At 36.4% G+C, this 23,717-nt stretch overlaps 1 protein-coding gene across 1 annotated transcript in view; it reads left to right on the top strand.

The window, feature by feature from the left end:
• The window catches only part of DLG2 (discs large MAGUK scaffold protein 2), a 984,977-nt gene that overhangs the window by 782,955 nt on the left and 178,305 nt on the right, over nt 1–23,717 (top strand). Inside the window, exon 19 of the mRNA XM_053935819.1 lies at nt 4,339–4,441. Within this exon, the coding sequence (XP_053791794.1) occupies nt 4,339–4,441 (103 nt within the window). The remainder of the gene's footprint in view (nt 1–4,338; nt 4,442–23,717) is intronic.

Here is a 23,717-nt window from a genome sequence, read left to right on the forward strand (position 1 = left end):
TTAATTTAGTGTACAAAAGCATGTACTATGTCAGTGACAACTTAAAGAAGTAATGGAAAGAAACCCTTTATGTTTCCTCCCCAGGGAAAGGATATGTTTTTCCTTTCTTTTCCAAATCAACAAGGTATTTGGTTCCAAGTATTCATTTAACCACAGTACAAACACATAATGAGGTGGCCTAAAGAAAGAAATGGCAAAATAAACCAGATTATTCTGCTACCTTCTGTTTGAATGACCCACATGGAAATCATGTTCAGTTTCTAGATGTCAACCAGACTGCAACAAGTCTGTTCAGAATACAATCAAATTTCTACTAATATGGGCCACTCAGATATTTTAGAGGGAATATAACACTTCCAATTTTAGAAGAGCTCAATCGATGCCAAAAGTAAATCTGATCTTTCTTCAAATTATGATTCAGTTTTAAATGAAGAAGATCATGCTTTATTTTGAGTCAACAAATGCAAAGGCCCAGTAATTACTGTGAGCTATTGTTGCATCTTTTTCTCCACCTCAATTTAGTTTTGACCATTGTTTCAACTCCTCTTTGTTTGTAAGCTTTAGAACTGCTTTTTGCCAGTTCAAAACATGCAGAAGAGACAGACTTTAGTGAAGCTGCAGGCTCTTCTTATTTCCATTATGTCAAATTCACTTTGGAGTTAGGCATCAGAAATTGTGCAGTCAAGTTCATTCTGGGCCAGAACATCAGGGCTGTGCAGTCAAGCTCAGAACAGCTACTTTGCTTATTGTATAATGCAGTCTAAAGGAAGCAAGCCCATTTATTATAGAAGAAGAAAAAAAAAAAAACAAACAACCAAAACACCTTTGATATTTATTAAACTTTCCTGTACACATTTGCACTTTCTTCTGATTTTTTAAAATTTTCTTTTACTGATTATTCTTCACATAAATTATGTTAAATTAATTAAAAGCAGTCATTTTAATCAAATTTAACAGTTTGCAATGAAATCACATCAGGGAAAAATGTCACTGCACACAATTATTATGAGACATTAAATTAAGATATTGTTTTGGAGGAAGAGGCAAGAGTATTATTTATTTCATTCTCTCCATATTCTTGTTCATTTTGGTCTGATGGTAAAAATTTTATTAAAATATATAAACTAATGGAGCCTTTCATTGAGATTTAATGTTGCTACGTGAATATACTGGTTTTCAACTAGGGAGTTGATTATATTTGCTTTTAAATAGAGGGAAATGATACCCAGAAATCAAGTTAGCATCTACTCTTCTTGTTCTTTAGAAAGTTAGAGTAAGTAATTTCTAGATTTAATATCTGTTATCCTACAGTGAGATTCTGTCACTGTTGGTGAATAAAATAGCATGCAAGCAGAACTCTCCCTCCCTATTTGTTAATGGTTATTTGATTTTTTTTCTTCTGCAGCTGTGTGTCTCCAAGAGGGAGATCACTGTTTTGGCAACCTAATGTGGTCAGGTCATTTCCCTGTTCAACATTGCTTAATCTGGTTTGCCTAGCTTGATTATGATCTAGATAAAAATTGCAGAAGATAGAATTTATGTGTTATTTTCTCTCTGACATTTCTTTTCCTTGCTCTTTTGATTTCAGCCACTTAGGCCTCTAAATCTTCCTCAAGTGTCTATCCCCAGCTATATCCTAACAGAAAAGTGAAATTAATTGCAGGAAAATTCATTCGCTGCAATGTGTTGTGTTTGTACCTTAGGCAAACTTTTCTTCTAGACCAAGGGTGCAAAGGGCAAAAAGTAGTCAGCTGCCACTTCAGCTGAAATGTTCATATCAGCTGGCTTCTTGTTTTTCTGTGAAGAAGTGAAAAATATTTGTATAACAACTTCAGTGAAATTCCTGTCTTACATTCACAGTCTTTATGTGTTGCTAGGACTGTTATTAGCTCACATAGACATAGAACTATTGTTTCTCAGAGGAGAAGGAGAATAAGCATGTGATTTCCTTATTCTTCCATACATTCTCTCCTTTTATCTGTAGAGCTATATATTTTTTAATGGGATTTATAAATTATGTTTAAATCTTCTGTACTATTAATATGACTTCACAGACCACCACAATGTTTTCCTATATTGCTTAAGAAAGGCTTGCGTCCTGTCATAGTCTTTGACATCAAGCCTGAGCAAAAGTAATTTTTTTTTCCTTGAGACCTTCTAATGCTGACCAGGTGACATAATCCATATCCATTTCCCCAACTCAGGAATTCAGGAGTGTTCCTTTAAGCTTTTCTTCAGATCATGCTATGCTTTTGTGGGACTCTCTATCAAGGACTTCAGTTACAAAAGGGAAAAGCACACAGATAAAAACAAAGCTCTCTCTTAAAGGGAAGCTTACTTTGTTTCAGAGTTGTCTTCTTCAGACACAGAATCAAGGCTGATGTTTCCTTTACAACATTATATAGGCACTGTTCTTAAATTTAGGAATCCTGCTCACACTTCACAAAACTGTGACTATAGCGCTCAATTATTGAGTAATTGTAGTACTGGTACATTTGTGCTCAATGCAATGCAGAATCAAGTGTCATAACACCATCACTGAGGAAAGGTAGGAAACAGCACTTTTTCTACAGCAGTACTCTAATTTGTGTTCCTTGCAGGAAGCTGGTATTCTCAACAGGTGTTGCAAAGTCCAAGCTGACATCATCTTCCTCTTTAGGTATTTTCACTGTTGTAGATTAAAATATGGTAGATTTTTATGGCACTAAAAGTTCTGCTTCTCTCCTTTTGTTCTTTTAGAATGTACTTAATTATTGCTCTCTAGGGTCATATATTCTTTGACTGAATTTCAGTGAGTTTCCCAGAGGTTTCAGTGCACAACTTTAATGAAAGCTTTTGAACCTTTGGCTCATTTTTTGGAAAGCTTCTATCAGCCATTATAACATCCCAGGGAGATGGGACAACTGAGGACTCCTGCATTAAATTATCAAGTTTACCATGTTATATTTTTCCCTTGCTCATAATTTCTGTGTACAGTCATCAGTTCTACAGCATCATGCAGTGTTCTGGATCAGAAGCTGTGGTATCTCCTGGGCTTTATATAAATGCTATCACAAATTAGTTTTTCTAATACTAATAGTCTAAAATGTTGTTTGCATACTAGTAAGGACTGAATTTTGTCATGCAACTAAGGAAGAAATTTTTTATGATGCCTGTGGTAAGACACTGGCACAGGTTTCCCAGAGAGGTGGTGGGAGCTCCATCCCTGGGAACATTCAAGGTCAGGATGGACAGGACTCTGAGCCACATGATGTAGTTGAAGATGTCCCTGTTCATTGCAGAGGCTTTTTAAAGTTCCCTTCCAACCCAAACTATTTTATGACTCTGTGATTTCATGGTAAATAATAATTGTGTTCTCAAAACATCATAATCTCTAAAATTTGATCAAAGACAGCAAGTCAAGATGGGCCAGTTTCTAAATGTTATCAAGCCAAATAAATATATTCCTAACAAATACATAAATACATAAGTAAAAGAAGTCTCACATACTTCAGTACAGCCAGACAGTAATGCTCCCACTGAAAAGCAGGATTCAAGTTACTGGAGCAGTTAATAAATCTGTGTGTGAATTCTGTCTCTTCCTTAGGATACTGCTGACAAAATATGTATCACAAAAAGAAATTCAAAGAGTTCTGAAACTGCTCCTGAATTTTAGGGGTGGATTTTCCTACTTTGTTCTACTCTGTTCCTCTTCCATGTCTTGTGCAGCCAAAAATGGTTAAGAAAAAGAAACCATATGGAAAGCTGTGTGGATGTTGAACAGCCAGAGTGGAGGAAACTGTGTCTGATAGCAACTCCATTGCTGTCGTGTGCAAGACACAGGATCTTTCCATGAAATAGTCGGAGGGGTTGCATGAACAGAAAACAGTAGATGGGTTTTTTTGCTCTAAAAGTTCTGCAGCCAGCAGCTTTTGTTAGACACACTCAGTGTATCTCTGGGTTTCCTGATGCTACTGACTGGGCCTGCAGAGTTTGACTGAAGGAGCAGCTTCTTTGCTTGCAGTATTCTTCAGTGACCTTTAAGCATCACAGAAAATTTATCTTTTGAACTTAGTATATTAAGTGATATTGCTTGATGAAGAGATAACCAGAAATGTAACGGTCAGAGAATCTTCATGGTAAGCACAGTCAAACTATGGGGTGAGTGGTATTGATGCATATCCTCTTTGCTGGTCATAGGAAGTTTCCTCTCAGCCTTTTTGATTTTGTTCTTTGCTTCTGCACCTGGGCGTCCATCTGAGCTTTACATCCATGGGATATTTAGGAAGAACCCTGCTTCTGTCTCCCTGTCTAACGTCAAGCTGCTCATGCCTGTTGTTGTCTTGGTTCCCTGCGCAGGTGAACGGCATTGATCTCCGGGGTGCTACCCATGAGCAGGCTGCGGCTGCGCTCAAAGGAGCGGGGCAGACGGTAACCATCATAGCACAATACCAGCCAGAGGGTAAGTGAAATAACCACCTGGGGGGCAGATGGCAAAAGAGAAGTGCTCTGCAACCACTCGTTTAACAGGGTGAGGCTGTCGTAGGTAGTGAGTTTCCCAGGTATCATCAGCAGTCATCTGGAATGAAAATCGAAGTGACAATTCTGTCCCAAGGAAATGGCTGTATTTTTGTCACAGACCTGGCTTTTAGAAGCATTTTATGCAACTGTAAGAGCACTCTGTAAGTGTGCATATAATAACACAGTAATCAACACTTAGTTATTCATTTTATTCTCATTAATGCTTGTTTTATGTTATTTTCTAGTCTCATCCTGGAAATAGGTAGTGGAAAAGATAGGTTAAGAGAGAACAGAAATGCCAGAAAGATCTGACATTGCTTCAAACAGTCAGATTAGAATTAGACAAGGATAAATGCTTCCTGCAGAATGTGTAGAGCTTCTTGTTACGACTTTTGGATGACAGTGTCCTTGTACCTTCAGGCAATTAGGCCTGGATAACAACTACTTATTAGAGAAAATGACAGCTTTCTCAATAAAAGCTTCACCAGAAAATTCAGCAAAATGCAAGACATTTAAGGTGGGATGCATCTCATTCAAATCTTGCTGTCTAATATTTAGCTTTCTAAAAGTTAAGCTACTTTCAGTGGGCACTGATTGATTTGGAGTCCAGAATTAAAGGGCAAGACTCCTTGTTGTCCATGAGCAGTGACCCAAATGACTATCTGAGGTTCTCAAGGAATTCGTGAGAGGAATACTACCTTCTGATTGGAACTCAAGGTGTTTTTTCTCTTCAGTAGTTATTACTTTAAAGTCTCTGCCAGATTAATTCAGTAAGTACAAATGACTGTGAAGATTTGCTGGCACCATGTTATCATTTTTCAGGAAGCAGTTCTAGCTCAATTCACAAGTTGATTCTGCCTGATTGTGCCCAGCCTAGGAGATACGCAAGTCTCACAGGTGAAACAACAGCTCTAATAACATGCTCAGTCAGTCAGGTTTTTTTAGGGAAGATGAATTGGTACTTCTAGAATTTATCCAATATGATACTTTCTTTAGTTTCTTTGGATCCTGATGATAGCATTCAAGAAGAAAAACAGCTTCTATTTTAGTCAAATGTACAATTGTGCTTCAGATCTGGAATCAAGCATCCATTTATTAGTTTATCTGTGCTTGAGTCACCAAACAGAATAAATTGGGCCATAGTAAGAAATGGCCAGAGAGCAAATGAAATTGAAAATATCTATCTTCAGTTAAATAAATGGAACATATTAATATAAAAATGCATGAGTAATAATCAGCATTATTTCAGAGAAGTATTGAAAAGCAATTCCATTACAGATAGAGATCCACACTGGGCTCTGAAAAACTATGTTCCTATTAGTTCCAGCAATCTTGTTTGCTGTCTGGTGATTTTACACTGCAATTATCACCATGGTGTCTGGGTACTTGTAGCAATCACTGGCATGTCACAATTGTTCCATGCCATTGTTAATACACACAAAAAAAATACATTGCTTGACAGCTTTTTCCTATTAGGATTGAACTTCTAGTTGACATATTTGTACCCTACATTTTAGCAGCTCAGTCCTGTATCAAATTCAGGTTTGGTGAACATACAATTCAAATGATGTTGATGAAATCCATCAAGTATTATACTGGATATTTATTCCATTTTTTCCTATGTCATTGCTCCATTTACCAAAGCCCCTGTTGAGGGCAGACTAGTCCCAACAGCATCACTTCTTGTCAGTGAAGCAAAACCAGTTTTCTGTTTCAGCCAAATAGCTCAAAACACACCACCGAGAGTGAAGCTTGTGAGGAACAGGGCCCAAAGTTTGTTGTTTTATAGTAAATTATTAAATCTTTAAAGGTAGTGAAGGTTGTTGTCTATAGTTGTCCAGCATGTATTATGTTACAGCTGAAATATTTCACTTTAATCTGAGATTCTGGCTAATGCAAACTGCATAAGTCAAATGTAAAATGAAACATTTGTTTCTGAGAATTCCCTAAAAGCAAAGAAAGATGAAAAAACTTCTAAAGAGTTAAGTAACCTTCACAGAGAATTGTTTAAAAGTTTATAGGCTACACAGGAAGACAAACACACCCTATATGAGTCTAAATACTTATTTTATTCTAAAGTTATTGCACAACTCTTTTTGTCCTTTATTTGAAATTTATACCTGATTTCTTATTTACTATATCTTATCATGTTGCATATATTGGAATATAGTCATAAAATAGTCTTAAAACTGTACAGCTGTGCTTCCCTCAGGGGCTTCTCACTTTTAATGCTTCCAAATCTAGTAAAGTACATAAGCTAAGTAAGCTTCTTCCATTTTCACACTAGAAGTTCTGACTTGTTACTACAGCTTCAGGTTTTTCTGGGGATATCCAAGAATAGTCACTACAAAAGTTAATCAGTACATTTTTTTAATGTCTTCGATTACTAAGCCATTAGATGTCATGCAAAAATAAACCCCAACATTCATTGAACCATTTAGCTATTGATATTTCTGGTATTGAGTGATGATGATGCAAGTACCAGTCAATACTGTAAGCAAGCTGATGATTAGCAATTAAAATTGTGAGTAGAAAAAGCTTACTTTTATGCTGTAAAGAAAAGTTTCCAGTATGCCTATCTTGGTATTTTCTCAAAAAAAAAAAAAATATGCTATGCTGTGGAAAGAAAATAAGGTGAATACTACAGAAACATCTTTCAAAGTTTATATGTCCCTTTCCTTGTTTCAAATAGAATCCCATTTGAAGCCTCATATGAACTTCCTTTGCATTTATGTGTAGAGACTTGGCAAAAAATCTCATAAGAATGGTAACTCTTACTGAAAAAAACCCTAGTGCTTGCCATCAATTTTAATACATTTTCCCATCAATATTGTGGTTTCTTTTTTTGTCATCCTGTTTGGAATGAACAAATGCAGAGATGAGCTCAGACAAAACAGAATAGCATCACAACATTTTTTTGAATGCTGTCAGATCTGTGGTTGGTGATGGTGCTCAGCTGAACCACACTGCTCATCCCTCAGATGGAAATAGTCTGGGTGAAAATGCTGTAAAAGAGCACAGATACCTTGAATAAAGGGAGAATAGAAGAAACAAACAGTGATTTCATGCAAAGTTGTTGAATGGAAATAAAAAGGATAGTATAAATGGAGAACCAATTATTCAGTTCTGCTCATCAGTCCCTTTTTTCCTCATTTACACTCACCACCTTTATTTCCCTCTTCTCTCTGAGAAACAGAAGAGTCAAAGCATTATGAAAATCTAAACAGAAATGTAAATTCTGTGAGCAAAATTAGGGATAGATTATTAAAAGCAAGATGAAAACAAATCATAGAAGTTGAAAAAATCACAGCTCAGCAGTAGAAGTAAATATTTAGGAACAGCGACCATAACTCTGGGCTTTTTTAGTGATTCCTTACTTTTATTTAAAAAATGGAAAATAACCTGTGTTCTGTCTGTTATGTACACATGTATTGTGTAAATGGAGGACAATGAATGTTAAGCATCATGATGTCTTAATAATCATTGTGAATGTAGTTCATATGGAGGTTTGTTAATCTATTCATTCTACACTAACTAGTCCCCACAGGCTTCAGAAAGATAACCTTTCTTGTTCTTGTGAAATTCGCATCTTCCACATGTGGTTGATTTGAGATTAAAGATGATTTAAGGACCAAAAGCTACTTAGAACAAAATTAGAAAACAAACCAATCACTTATATTTAGCTTTGCACTCCAATTTTTTAATAATCAGAAACATTTTAACTTTCCTTAACAGCTTAACAGCTCTCAGATCTCTTTTAAAATATTGCACAGATATGAAGTAAATACAGTATAAAAACCTGAGCCTGGAAAATAATCTTAGGATGGTACAGTGTGTTCCTATTAAACAATTAAGTAGAAATTAAAATGGAAACACATTTTACACTTCCAGGTTTTTCTTCTGGACATATATTGCTGTTTAATGGCAAAAGTTGCAAGTACAGCACAGTATGGAAGGAGTTTAGGAAAAAAAAATTCAATTAAGCTAAAATATATTTTAAAGTAAAGGGAACTTTGGTTGAAATAGTGACAATTTGTCCTGAAAGACACAGGTTGAGAGTGGGCACAAACAGAGTACTAGTCTCCTGATAAAGCTGCTAAAAAGCTTTATTGCACATTTTAGTCTCAAAAGTTCATGATCCTTTCCCCAACAGCAGTGGGAAAAGGTGAAGTGTAGCCTTAAGATTTTTGCAAAATATTCTGTGTAGTGGTCTGCAAGCTGAGCTGTGCTGCATTGCAGTACCTCTGCAGCTCTTGCCTCACAACAGTCCCTGGAAAAGTGTTAAACCAATTGGAAGTTTTGTGTGCTTTCAATCTTTCAAGCGAGCCAATTAACCAGCTCCCTTAACAGCTCATTGATACAGTTTGATTAGAGCAGCTGGCGCTGAAGAGGTTAAAAAGTTATTACGGTGAAAGAATTTGTGTGCTTTATGTCTTTGTGAGTGAGCTGCTGCTCCGTGCCTGTTGTGAGGTGAGTAGCTGAGCTTTAGATACAGAAAGAGGGTGAGAGGGAGAGACACTGTGAGAGGCAGTGTCAGTCTCTGCAGGCAATAGCTAAGAGAATTTTTGAAGAACTGCACTTAAGCTGGAAGCTCTGATACTAAATTTACTTTTTTATTCTTTTGCTCCTATTTCTGGGAGGCTCCATAGTAAATTAGAATAGACCTAACTTTTATAAGAGCCCCAGATTTTATGAAAAAGTACACATTTGTATGTGTCTTACACATTTGCCTGAGCTACAGATGCTGAAATTCACTTTTTTGAAAATATCAGATGAAAAATCCAGGAGTAATTTCTGAAGGTCTCTTGATGGATATTTTTTAGCATTTACCCCTTTTTTATTCCCTGTTCCTGCCTCAGAGTACTAACACTTGTCTCCTCTTTTGGTACAACAGTCACAGAGATTCCTGATTTAAACATTTAACCTTTTCAGCTGCTGTGGGAATTAGGTAGATAAAAAATACGAAAGAAAAAGAAAATAATTGTACTTATTCATCTTTGCCTAGGTTTCTTCTATACTTTGAAATGTGACTAGCCATATTAAAGCTCCCTTTCCACAGCTGTTAAAAAGGAATGTAGCTTAATTACTTGGATAAAGTTGCATTACAGCAGTTGGCTTTCATCTGGAAGCCACTGTATCCAATTGCCAAAGAATGCAAGATATTAGAGTTACATTTCATTCATGTGCATTAAAGAATTGAACATAATCTTGGAACAATCAAGTTGGATCTGACCAAAGCCCATTTGCTGAGGATCCAGTTTCCAACAGTGGCCAGCAGCTTAGAGAGAGGAGAAGGAGCAGGACAAGCACATAGTGATGCTTTCCCTGAGTACTGTCCTACTCACCAGGGGGGGCGAAAAATCCTCTCCTTGTCCTCAGGAAGAAAACACCACCACCACTATAAAGATGAATAAAAGTGAAAAAAAAAAAAGTTTAGAGGTATGTTTCATAGATTGTCCTTCTGAAGTTCAGTGAGTGAATTTTGTTGAGAAGCTTGGTCTATATTCTGAAGTTAGGAAAATTGAGAAAGAATGAGAAATATAAATGACAAAACTCAACATTATGATAGTATATTTTTCCCCTTGTATTTGAGCTTTTTTTTTTTTCTTGACACCACAAGAGAAGCATTATTCCAGAACTAGAGAAATTTTTATTTCAAATTCCAATTCACTGATAAATAGTTGATAGTGCACCAGAGTTCTCCTACACAAGAAACTCTTTCAAATAGCAATATTAAAGGCTGCTTTTCTCTCCCCCCCCCCTCTTTTTTACAGTGGCATCTCCAACTCTACTGTTTTCTTACTTACCCGTAGAGTTTTTTTACTATGTTGAAGAACAGTATATAATTTTCTCTAGCTGATTAAATGGCAGGACCATGCCTCTCTTAGTTGTCCATGAAGTGGCCATTGAAAAGAGGTTAGCCAGATCATAGAATAATTTCAATTGGAAGGGACCTTTAAAGGCCAGCTAGTTCCAAACTTCAACCCATGATCAGGGACATCTTCAACTAGATCAGTTGCTCAGAGCCCCATCCAATCTGGCCTTGAATATTTCCAGGGATGGCATGACAGATGATGCTGTCAAAACTATTTCTCCCTTCTTGAAGTTTTGCTTCAACAGAAGTTCCAGAGTTCACTAAGCAAGAAATTGCCTCTTTGTTACAGAGATTTCTGTGTTAGTGAAGATATTTAACAGGGCTGTGTGGCTGCAATACACAACTTCATCTAGTGCACCAAATGGTATTTGTTGGGTTCAAACTAATCCTTGAGTGCTCCAGGCTATGTCAGCAGTTAATGTACAGGGTTAAATGTTGAGATTGGTGTTTTCTTCCTTTCTTTTGATCTAATAAATACAATTTTGTTACCCTTTGCAAAATGCACAAATGACAATATAGTACCCACTTGTCTGGCCATGCAAAACCTTTGCCTTAGGGTTTAGCTTTAGTGCCTCTATTTGCTGCATATTATTTAGAATATACTGCTTTTATTTTTACATTGTTGAAGAAAAATCTTTAAGTTTATCATTTTATTGAAAGTTTCACAATATCTTTACTTCAAATAAAAAACCCCTAAAGCATATCTAAAATGAAAAGGATGGTTAAAAAAATCTCCCTGATAAACTTTCAAATTATTTTCTCATCTCACAGTATTTCCTTTCTCTTTGCCTGAGCTGTCCTCACCACAGCTTCCACTTTACTGTAAATCAACTCTAGTCCCTGAGTGACTCTGTGTTCACAGACATTGCCCCAGCACTGACAGATGTTTCTGGGGCTCATCAGATGCCACAGCTGAAGCACCAGGGATTACAAATGTTCTTGTAAAGTCAAGCCTTAGTAGGCTTCCCATAAGACACAAAAGGTTGCATTTTAATTCCTTTGTTAAATTTTAAGATCACTTTCCTAGTAGAGTTACATAGTGAAAATATTGGAATAGTGGAATATTTTATAAAAAGAGGAATTTGATTTTTCTTTCTTTGTCTAAAACAGTCAGCACTCACTATGCATGTATGCATGAAACAAGTTATGGTCATATTTTCTTAATGTTTTTCTCTAGATTTGCTTGTGTTTAATGTAATCATCCTTGTCTGCTAGCGTGTATTTGCTGTTTCCTTACAGACTCGTGAGCTTTCTCAATTCCCATTTTTGTGAATGTTTCATTTTAAGTACTTAGTTTTTCATTCAGGCATATTTAACTCTTGTTTCTATCAACTGGCTTTAAATTTCCTTGAAATAGTACATTCTTCATTGAAGAATATACAGTTGTCAATGTTGTGCAGGGAAAGTATGATTTCCTTTTAAAACCCATCTTCAGTTCTTTTCATTTTAAATGTGAAAACATGAAGTTATGTGCTTGGGAGTTTTTTTCCTGTAGTCCTTTAAGCTTCATTAGTAGTGCAGGTCTTGCTTAGTGTGTTGTTGTTCATACAGAGCCTTCTGTGCTTAGTCATATTTATGTACACATGGAAAGAGTGTATATGCTAATTCCTCATGCTGGAGATTATTAATTACTTTCCTTTGACAATTTATTAATTTAAATTCAGAATTTTCCACTTTTTACTGTTTTGTTAACGTTTGTTAATAAGTCTGGTTGGGAATACTAATAAAGAGGGTTTTTTTTTTTTTTTTTTTTGCAATAGGACTTAGTTTGCAGCTGCTCATTTAACTGGTAAATACAGGCTATGGATTGTTCCAAACTTTCTTCCATGTCTTAGAGTTCACTAGAACTCTGATTTTGCCCTTACCTGACAGCTTTTTCAGAAAACAAGGTCTTTTTTCAATGGCAAAGACACGTATGGATATGTCTAGGCCTTTCAGAAGGGGGTGTGCTGCTGAGTAAGCAGAGGGGTACCCAAGGATAATTCCCTAAAGAACTAGAATAAGGTTGACATTATTTCTGAACCCATTCCAGTGCTTCTTTTCTTAGTCTCTTTCTTCTTTCAACTTCTTATTGTGATTTTCATCTGGAAAAAATGCATTTCATGCTGAAGATGTTTTGTGTTTACTTTCAATTTTTACTTTTTAAGCTATAAGTCTTACCTACCTTTTTTCTATTTTAATTCTTTCATAGCAACTTCCTTTCATATATCATGTGACCTAAGAAGCTCCTATTTATTGCTATCTATTTTTTTAAACTGTGTCCTCTTTTCCTTCTCATTGATATTTGCACTTTGCAAAGACATGGTTTGTTTCTTTGTTGTTTTGCTTCTTAGTCACCTTCAGTGACAGATGTTTTTTGCTTCTTTTCTTACAGTTAGTAGAAGTCTGTTCTATCCTATTGCCACTGCCTTTCCTAGTCTTCCTAGTAACTAACAAACTTCAGCTTTAGAGGCTGTTATATAACTCATAGCTGGCCCTGGGTGATTGGGCTTTTAAAGATGCTGAAGCCTCTTCACAAAAGTATTCTTTTATCCAAACAGTTTAACACATTTTAGTATATTAGAATTCAAAAACTCACTAGAAGCCTGTTTTTCTTCTGCCTTCAGGTGAATTACTTCATGGAGAGACATGACTGAAAATACAAAGTACTTCATTAATTGGCTGACATTCCACAATGTAGTCAATATTACCAATTCTTATGTGCTTAAAATAATAATATATAGTTTCTGTACAATCCTTGTGTGTTCAGCTTATGTCCCTAGAAAATATGAATACTAAAATTTAACCTTTTCGTGCAGTAATTTATGTAAAAATACTGAGCACATAAAATGCTTTGGTTTGAAATTAAAAGTATATTCTCCTGGTGTTTCCTGCAGACCTTCTCTTGAATCTGTTGAAAAGAAAAAAATTAAGTAGTTTTTCTTTTGAATCTATCCTGCAAGTTCACAGTGCATTTGTGCCAGCATTTAGTTAGAAAGAGACAAATTGAAGAGAGAGTTTATGGTGTCACTTTTTTTTGCTTGCAAAACACCAGCAAGGGAGAAAATGGTGAGGCATTGGCACAGGTTGCCCAGAGACTTTATGGATGCCCCATCCCTGGAAGTGTTCAAGGCCAGGTTAGATGGGGCTTGGAGCATCCTGGTCTCTTGGAAATGTGTCCCTGCCCTTGGCAGGGGGATTGGAACTGGACAATCTTTAAGGTCCCTTCCAACCAAAACCATTCTGTGATTCTGTGACTGATTCTATGATACACAGGGATGAAGTTTTCCCAAAGGATGCAGAGATTATCACCTGCACCTGAAGGTCTCATGCTGGGAAGGATAGCAAGTCTGATACAAAGTGACAACCGTGATGCTGGCATTGATAAATATCACAGGAGACAACAGCAGATCAGGGATTTTCTTGGCCCAGTGCTGTGGCTGCTGTCAGCACAAAATTCTCAGTGAGTGTTAGGGACAGTCTTTCATTATTTGTATTTTTAATGTTTATAGTTCTTGACACATACAGTGATTTGCTTTTAATTATAATACAGAGCTAGGCAAAACCAAAAAAAAAAAGAGTAATGCTTTCTTAAAAAGAGGCCATTGGCTAAGCTGCTTGCCTAAGGTCTCTCAGTCAAGATGTGATCTCTCTGAGGTCGTTCAGCCTTTGTCAATGGGGTGAGTCTCATCTCATCAGCTGTAGAGGGAATATCAATGACTAACTTAGGCTGGATGGACAAAGCTAAGGCAAGATGAATAGGCCTCTTCCCTGCAAAGCAGCTACTGGAAAGTGCTAAGGAGACATCAAACTGCTTTCCCCAGCTCAACAGATAAGCCACTAATGAAGCCAGAAAGAAACTTGTTGAGGTCTCTGCCTTTGGTTTATTGCTAGCCAAGAGTTCCTCTCAGGAATAATTCTTGAAGCAAACTAGTGATTATTTGTATGGAGGGAGAGAAAATTGTGAAAAATCACAGACAACTTAAAGTTGTGATTCCAGTAGAAAAATAAAAAGCTTAAGAGTTTCAAGGCAAGATAGGAAATTGCAAGATAATGAATTCTAGATAATTGGTTGGTTAATTTGAATTTATTCCCTATGGGCGAGAATGACAGCAGTGTGTGAGAAATGAAACATAAAGTGTGCACTTTTAAATAGAGTGACAAAGAGGTAGAGGAAAGACCTATTCAGATCTACTACTCTTTGCTGTGCTTGCGTGCACAGCATTTTTAAGGATTTCACTTACAACAGTGAACAGTTACCCTGCTCCATGTGCCTTCCTAGCTCTAATCTCTGCCTGCTGAGACTGGTAATACGTGGGATCTTTAGTGAAATTAAAAAAACTGATTTGAGATGCATTCAATTTTTAGGTGACCATGGTATTATTAAGAACAGAAATTCTGTTGAGTAGATTTCTATGCACACCGACGCATAGACATAAACACTCAGACAGCCTTTGGAATCTGGAATCCACAGGGTCAGATTTTAAGAGCTATCTTAAAGGGTAAAAGGTATCTGCAAGAGATCTCATCACAGCTGTCATATTCTGCACATTCTTAGATGGTAGGTGCTTGTGAAGGGTAAGTAATAAGGTAAACAGCTTCAGATCATACACGAGGCTGTGCCTGGGATAAAACTATTTTTCAGCAAGTCAACTCAATGCCTCTGAAAATCTTCGCTACTGAGCTACTTGTACAATTAATTCCCCCTTTTTCCCTTATCTTGATCTACGACACTCTTTCTTACTTTACTTGCCTTTTCATGACTGTTAAGATGGCAGCTGACAAGAGAAATAAGAATCAGATTTAGACTTCATTGTCAATCTCAATACTTCATTATAGACTCATTGAAAATACTTAATTAACTGCAGAGTCACTGAAATAATGCCATATTTCATGTCAGCTCCAAAAAACCCCCGTCTTTTCAATATTAATTTTGAGTAGGAAAACCTTTGCTCAACAGAAAAATGTCCTGAAGATACATATTATCTTTGATTTTACCCTCTCTCACCTATATGGGTTACTGTATAATGGCTGAATTAGAAATTTAAGTAAATGATGAAGTAAATTGAATTTTTTAAATTAAGTTTTAACTACAGCTGAGTGTGAAGAAATGTTTAAAGATAAAACTTCATTTATCTACAAAGTTAAAATTTCCATATATTTTAACCTAAGAATCCATCTTCTTTTAGAAGCTCTAGTATCTTGAACAGAAAGTAACTTTATCCCCAGGTTTCAGGGTGGAAGATGGTTTCAACAATATTATAGTCAATGTTTTCTAAGCCATGCATTCAAATTGAGCTCTGAAATAAAAATATCCTGATATGAATTATGTGACTGACCATTTCTCATAAAATTCAGTTAAATTATATTTTGTAGCTTAAACATGAATGTAGAAGTCTGACATAAGTCACCTTTCAGTAAAGTTTGTTTTCAGACATCTTGAAGGACTTTCTTGTGGCATTCTAATTCCCTTTGCAGTTTTCAAGGGAAGCATGTGAGACTAACCCAAGCAATAATTACTTTCAGCACTTATAGTAATTATTTTTAGCACTTCATTTAATAAGTACATTTGCTTTAAAATGATCTACAGCTAAGAATTGTGCAGAAAACTCAAGTTTTGAAACTTTTGAACAAAATTTCTGAATACTGAGTTTAATTGTTGTTTCAGTGCTGTTTGCTGCCTAAACACACAAATAAATGTGTAACACACATGTTATGAGTCAGGTTACTTTAGTTTTAGTTGAATGCATACGCCTCCTAGACAAGAATTTTTCATTTTCTTGAAGAGACTCAGATAAGTGGGGATTTTGCTAGCTTGCGGAGACAGACATTTGACAACAGAGAGTGAGCGTGAAATGGGGACAGGGGAGAGAGATGGAAAACCTCATACTTTGGTGTTCTATCATTTCATTTGTGAACTGAGTGCTAGAAGTGCACTTCAGTGGCAATTTTAAAAGGGTTTTTATGTGTGTGTGTCCATACTTTTCAGTGTTTCTCTTTTAAATTTCCCATTGTGTTACACATGTGTAGGCATGTATTTGTGCAAAATTTTGTGTGGTGATCCTCAGCTCCTTAACCATTCAAGCAGCCTCTGATGTAAGTTATCTAGGCAATGTCTGGATCAGAATGATCTGCCTACATGTCTTAAAGGGTAATGCACAGCCAGTCCAGCTTGTGTCCCAAGAGTAATGTACCTGCATTATTTTTCTTCTCTGCAATTATGTGCCCTGCATCTCTGAAAAATGATCTGAAATTTGCTTCTAAGTATTTTCTTTATGATGGGTTGCTAGTTACTTTTTAAACTGAAAAAGGTTTAGATTACATTATAGGGAAAAAAATCTATACTAGTTGGGTGGTGAGGCACTGGCACTGGTTGCCCAGAGAAGCTGTAGGTCCTTCATCCCTGGAAGTGTTCAAGGCCAGGTTAGATGGGGCTTTGAGCAGCCTGTTCTAAAGAAATATGCCCCTGTCCATGGCAGGAGGGTTGGAACCAGGAGATCTTTAAGGTCCCTTCCAATCCAAGACATTCTATGATTCTAATCCTTCCCAGTACTGAGTGCCAGGAAATAGTTCCTGTTATCATTCTTGATTGGATTCAAAAATTCAAAAGCAAGGTGTGCTGAACAAGCCCACGGGGACAGCAGAGGTTCTGACAGGCTGTGGGTACTAACTGTCCTTGAATTTGTTTCGTTCTCTTCCTATTTTTTAGTTAAACAGCTCAGCCACCTTTAAGGATCTGACAAGACAGTAATTATGTTTTGAAAGTAAAGAGAGAGCAATGTAAGTGATAAGTCTTAGTTATTGGACAGAAACCATTTGTTTCAATGTTAGGAGTCAACTTGCACTAGAATAAAGAATTCTTAAATAATGCCATTATTCAAAAACTTTATACATTTAGGATTGTCATAAAATATCCCAAGAAGAGGAGAAATATCTGCAGCATGATGGAAATAACTGCTGCAAAGGAAAATGCTGACTATCTTGAGTACAGTAACTACAATATTCTGTCTTGTCTGTGCATTCCCCATAAATATTTTATTTCAGATAAAATTGCATCCATTATGTCTAATAAGTGACTATATAAGTTGAGTTTAATGTACTGGGAATGAAGCATCATTGGTTCTAGAATAAAGGAACTCAGTCCAGCCTGTGAGTAGGGCCAGGCCTGGCTGGATCTGGGTCTTCTTTCCTTGAAAGATATTTTCAAGGAAATTAGAAGTGTGTTCATCTGTTTTCTGCTTGAATCCTTTCATAATGGAAGCTTAAGGGGTTTTACTAAGTGGACTTTTTCACAAAGCTATCTGGTTCCCATTGAAATTTTCATCTGCCAAATGAAACAGGTTGCTTCAAAACCATGGGAATTCAGTAAAAGTCCAATTTATTTCCATTTGAAAGTGCTTTTGTGTTATGTGTTACAAAGTTGGGATATCTCATATTGATGCTTTCTGCTTCTTGAATTGTGGTCACTTTTCTTGGCATATCATGTAAACAGGAGCTCATAAGATGCTTCATTTCTTGGCCTTTACAGTGGAGTAGAAGTGTTGGAGCACAGCAGTGCTATTTTCTAAATGCCAATACTGTCAGAAATATAATCATTTGAGGAGAAGTTAGGAAGAAAAATCAATTCTGGTAAATGTGCCCTTCTGAAAAAGGGGTGCAGATTACCCCCATCAGGAAACAAGTTCAGTTTATGCTTTGTAAGTTGCATTGTATTTCTAGATATGTTTCTGTTGGAGATTTTTCTGTGATGTTTCAAAATAATTCTATAGGTGCCATAGAGAGGCATGGGAAAATGTGAGGTTGATGAGAAAATAAACAAAGATAAATAAATGTAGAGATAAATATTTTACATATTTATTTCTACTCCCACCCAGATTCAGGTGACTTAAAGCCAAGGTGCCTGCTAATGTGCCTACTAATACTATATATTATAGTACATTTTAAAATTTTATAAGTATACTGTAGATGGTATAAAATATATATAAATGTAAAAATGTGGTTATGTTTAATATTCTCTCTTTGGAAAGCCCAATACACTCAGTAGAAAAGGCTTGGCACAGGAAGGCTTTAGGCTGTCTAAATCTGGGTCCAAACATAGTAACCAAATGGTTAATATTTCTCTTTTGTGTGAATAAATGTCCAGGTGTGATACTGTGCTGTCTGCTGAGTCTTATGGTAAGAGACTGAAAGAAAACATCTACAGAAAAGTCCGTATTTACCACTGCTGTTATTGCTCTGCCTCTTACAATAGTGTTTTAACTTCTGTGGAGAAATTGCAGGGTATTGCATTGTCACATGGGTAGATTCCCATTCTTGTATTTAGGAGAGATTTTTGGCTTTGAAATCTCTCCATGCATTTATCGCTTCGCCAAGGATGGCTGAACAAGAGCACAACATCTCAGCTTCTTTTACCACTTCCAAGGGATGTTGTATGTTGTCTCCTTTAGCATTTCTAGATCTGGAAAACAACGGGGTGAGAGCTGTTGTTACTGAGATCTTAACAGCATCCATTGAGTCACAAATGGTTCAGTTCACAAAGTTGTCCTAGTAATTTTTTTTAAGATAACATTACTACTAATGGAATTGAAAACAACGACTGCTGATTGTTGTTTGCACTTGTACTGCATTCTCTCCTAAGTCTCTTTACATTGTTTCTAAGTTTGAAAACTGAGTCATATTTAAATCCTGCCTACATCAGGATAGTAAATAAAATGGCAATTACTGAGCAATCTCATTTCTAACACATTTAAGTGATTTATGGCTGCACAAGACAATGTATTAAAATCCTGCATGTGAAATTAAAAATATAATGGCTGGAAAACTATGTATGAGCTCAAAGGAAGGTATGAAATACCTTCCAAATAATCCAAATAATTAATGCATACCAGCAAGAAAGTTGTTGCTAGTGTTAACAATAAAAATATAGGCAAATATATTCAAAAAGAAAATAATATTTAGCTTGTTTAATAGTTTCATATTCAAGTTCTGTATAGGAAAGAATGCAGTGTTCAATTTTCTATTCCTCTTTCCAGAGAAAATGGGAGCATACCCAGTTTTAAAGCTGGCTGCAGTGAAACACTAACATAAACAAATTTTCCACTGGGCTGTGGAAACAAAGGCACTTAGAGCATGGAGCAGGCAGTGTGCTGGGACTGCAGAGGGAAAGCACTGCAGAGGGCAAGGGCTGCAAAACCTCTTTGCCTGTTTTTTTTGTTCCAGAGCCTTGGAAAGCCATGCAGGCAACTGCTTCCATCTTCGCAGAAGGGATCAGTGTCCCTCAGCTGTTGATTGGAGGGACAAGCCTGGCTCTCTGAGGCTCTCCCTTCCTTCTCCATCCCAGCTCTGCCCCTTCTCTCTTTCCCCCTCCTTTTCATTGCAGAAGTGGCCTGGACTTTTATCCTTGGGCAGAAAAGATTACTTTTTCCTGTACTTCTGAGAAATCTGGAACTTTGTGTGTAAGACATGAGTCTCCACTCTTCCAATGTGATTATCATAAAGGAGAGTTCTGTGAGAGGTTTTTTCCAAGCCCAAAGAGGTGCTTTCACATCTTTTCCTTGTTTCCCCACAGATTTTCACTCTCAGTTCATGGTCTGTTGTGACAATGACAGCAGAAGAGGGCCTCTTGACCTCGCGATTAAAGCATAAGATTGACAACCAGGCATCGTGGGTTCTGCTTAACTCTACCACTTGCATTTGCATTGCTTATCAAGGTTTTGGGTTGGGGTTTTTTCACCTTTTTCCTTTAGGTTATTCTACTGTTATGGTATTGCAGATCACTTTGGTCCTTTATATGGCATTGTTTGTAAAACAAGGTGTGATGTAGCAAGGAGTAATGGAGCATGATTATAAGATCATTGTGAAATGTGATGAGAAGCCTGTTCAACACTTCCCATTCACCAAAGAATCCCTGCTGAGCTCACTGGGTCCAGAAGCTAAGGGGTCTTTTAGTGAGTAACGTGCAAAAACAGGCTCTTTGACTGTGGCTTAATCCTAAAATACATGTTGTGACTTCAGTGGAAGCTGTGCATGTCCAATGACTGTTGTATCAGTTCATTTTCATTTGTAAAGTACTCGGAGATCTGCTGGGCAGCCAGGCTTTTATTTGATCTTTAGTATGCACTACATGAGTGAGCTGATTTTTAGCTTGTCTTTGAGCATAAATAATAGTTGTGAGCACCATGGTTGGCAATGTATTTTGGTGACAAGAGTCCTGCGTTAATTAAGTACAAAAATAACTCATAATTTTAAGTGGTTTCGTTATGTTCATGCATTCAGTTAATTGTGTGCAATTTTTAAAATTCCTCTATAACTTCAGATGATACAGGACCCCTAAATCTTTTTATTTCATGTGACCTGGGGTCCTAAGTCCATTAGCTTGCACGATAGTATAGTCTGTATTTTTTCCAAGCAGAAAATTAACAAAGTCTGGAAACAATTAATTGTTCCCTACAGAGATGAATTTTATGACAAAAGCTGAGATTACATTTCATTTATATATCAAGACAGCAATGTATTATTAAAAGTGGCATAACTTCATTTATAAACAGTTTTTTTAAGAATATGTAAACATAATTATAAAACAGTTTCTTAATAGATCCCTTCAATTATTTAATACTTGAAGCCAGATTTTTTGAGTGCCTTCTTCAACAGAAGTTGCAATATGATATTTGCATTCAAAGAATTATACAAGGAATGTTTCTCTTTAGAAAACTGAATATTTTCAATAGATCTGATGCCAAAGGCATGCTGCCTTTCTTAGTGGCCATCATATTTCACTGTTCTGAGGCAGCTGTTTTCACATTTCCAATTTTTAATCTCCCTTGTTTTTCTTTTCATTATAACCAGATCTGTAAACTTGGGGTTTGTAAATCTTTCTTGGGGCTAAATATATATCCCTGTAATGTATTTTACCTTAAATTATTGATATGTATGTTCTGTAACTTTACCTTAATGCAGTTTTTGTCTGGGAAGTATTCTATAATGCTTTTTAAGAAGTCCTCAATTGCTTTTGTGTAAGAAATGTAGATATTAAATAGTAAGATAAATTTCTAGAGTATTCATTGTATTCTTACTGACTGGGGAGATTTTCTTCTTCATGTCTGTGATAAAGGCTGCTGGGACTTGTTCTCATTTATGGGACAGTATCTTATTAAATTGAGGATCAATGGGTTTTTTCTGCTACAGTCTCTGGAAGTAAGGAATTGTAAAAACACAACAATTCTGAGTGTCTCTAATAGCTGACAAAAACCACTAAACAGGTAAAGACAGCCCAATATCCCAAGGGAGCAGTCAGGTGATATTGTTCAACCATGTCAGGTTTCCCTGCATGTAGTACAGGTAAAGTGAAGGACTTGAAGAACAGTGAAAACAGTGTGTGGATATTCCAAATTGATTTTCTAAGCATTAGGGAATCCCTGAAAGAAAGTATGAGGTCAGTATCAGATACCCAGTGTCACGGGCCAGATAGGGGTAGGGAGGTCCTCCAGATAGTGCGTGAAATATCCAGGGGACTGTCCAAAGCCCTGTTTGTAGTTAGTGCTGGGTCGAGGTCTGGTGCATCGGGGAGCTCGGGCTGGCCACCAGCACACTGCTGCTCTCTTCTGCTATGGTCCAGGGAGACGTGGCTGCTTCTGTTGAGGGCATAGGGTGGCAGAGGAATGTCATAAGATGACAAATGTGACAGAATGCTACATGGGGAAAGAGCCTACAGAAGATATCACCAAGTAAACTCCTCCAAGTCAATGACAGTCTTTCGCAGAGACCATGGGCACACAAGAAGGGTTATGTGACCAAATGGGAGATGTGTGGACACACATGTACATGCATGTAATTCTTTCCTAGTTCTGATACCCTGTCTCTCTCTGCTTTCACTGGCTTTTCCTATGGACAAATCGATCTGATTTCTCCTTACTCTATAAAAACATTGGATCTTTCAAATCAAAGATTTTTATTGCAGCATATAAACACCTTCCAGTCCTGGCTCAGTGTCATGGTTTGACATAGTTTGGTTTTTAGTTTTATTTGATTTTTTTGCAATAACAGTGAAAAGATTCAATTTTTAACAAGTCAGCAAATGTAAACATGAGTTAAACTACCCTGATACCATCCCATTCCAGTGTCATTGCTGGCATTAAGTACAGCCTTGCATCTCATCATTGTACAGAGCTGATGTACAGATTTACATGTTGAGAGATATGCCATGAGACTACAAGGATTTCTTGATGGTTCTCTTGTGATCAGTGGCTTGTCATGTGTTTGGTTACAGGAAAGTTCTTTAAAAGACATATAAAATTGCAATAAATAAATAAATAGACAATATTCATATATAACATGCAATCATTGTTTAGGCTTTTAGTAAGTAAAATTAAATCTAGGTTTTCCCATTAGATAATCTAAAATTATTTATAGTATATTAAATGCATTCACTCTTAATTCTCTCTAGACTGTGAATCTTTAATGCACAACAATCAATATAAAGTTCAAAACTTACTTCGCCTACAGCATTAGCAATCAATAGGAGCAAGATAAGAAAATACACAGCTAGTACTTCCCATATCTCAAATTATTTATACAAAAGCTGTGTAGAAAAATGCTTTATCTATTATTTGTAATATATTTCAATTAATTTGTCCAAATAAATTGCAGCTTCTAATAACAGGATGGTGATGAAAAGCTAATGAAAAAATATGATGTGTTCATGAATGCAAGAAAAAGAAAAATACAAGAAAGAGGTAAAAAATTATTTCATGTAGGTTTTGTTTGAAAATAATGGAGCCAATTATTTTTTTCTGAATCTTTCCGTTTCACCAGCAGGCTCATCTTGCTAGAGGATGTTCTTTGTTATAGTATTCCAAAGGACAAAGGTTTTTATCTTAAAAGTGTTTCAGATTATAGCCTTTTATATATTTCCCTTCAAATTTTAGTCTGACTAGTCAAGATATTTACCTGAGATAAAACTTAGATAGAAATTTTTGGTGACTTGAGAGAAACTGATTTTGATCCTTAGCAAAAGGAAAACCTTTTCTACAGTTTGTTTTGAAGTCAGCATTAATTGAGACCAAACAGAGACAGAGCAAGAAAACATGTATGTCATTTTGTCAATTATTATATTTAACATTAAATTAATATCTTTTTAACTGTTTTTGCAGAGCCACAAAAGAGTGCTTTTGGGTGTAATTAATGTGTCTCCTAGGGAAGGCTTTATAAATGGTGTGGCTTTTGTGAGCTGCAGATCTGTGCTTCGCCATCAACATCTGCTATGTCAACTATGTCAACAGCTGCTTCTGGACCACTACCAAAACTACTTTTGTTATGCCAAGCTTTCACCCACTGATGGCCAGAGGGATTTCCTGGAGAGGAGCAG

This window comes from Vidua chalybeata, chromosome 2 (assembly GCF_026979565.1).
Source record: "Vidua chalybeata isolate OUT-0048 chromosome 2, bVidCha1 merged haplotype, whole genome shotgun sequence".
Classification (NCBI taxonomy): Eukaryota; Metazoa; Chordata; class Aves; order Passeriformes; family Viduidae; genus Vidua; species Vidua chalybeata.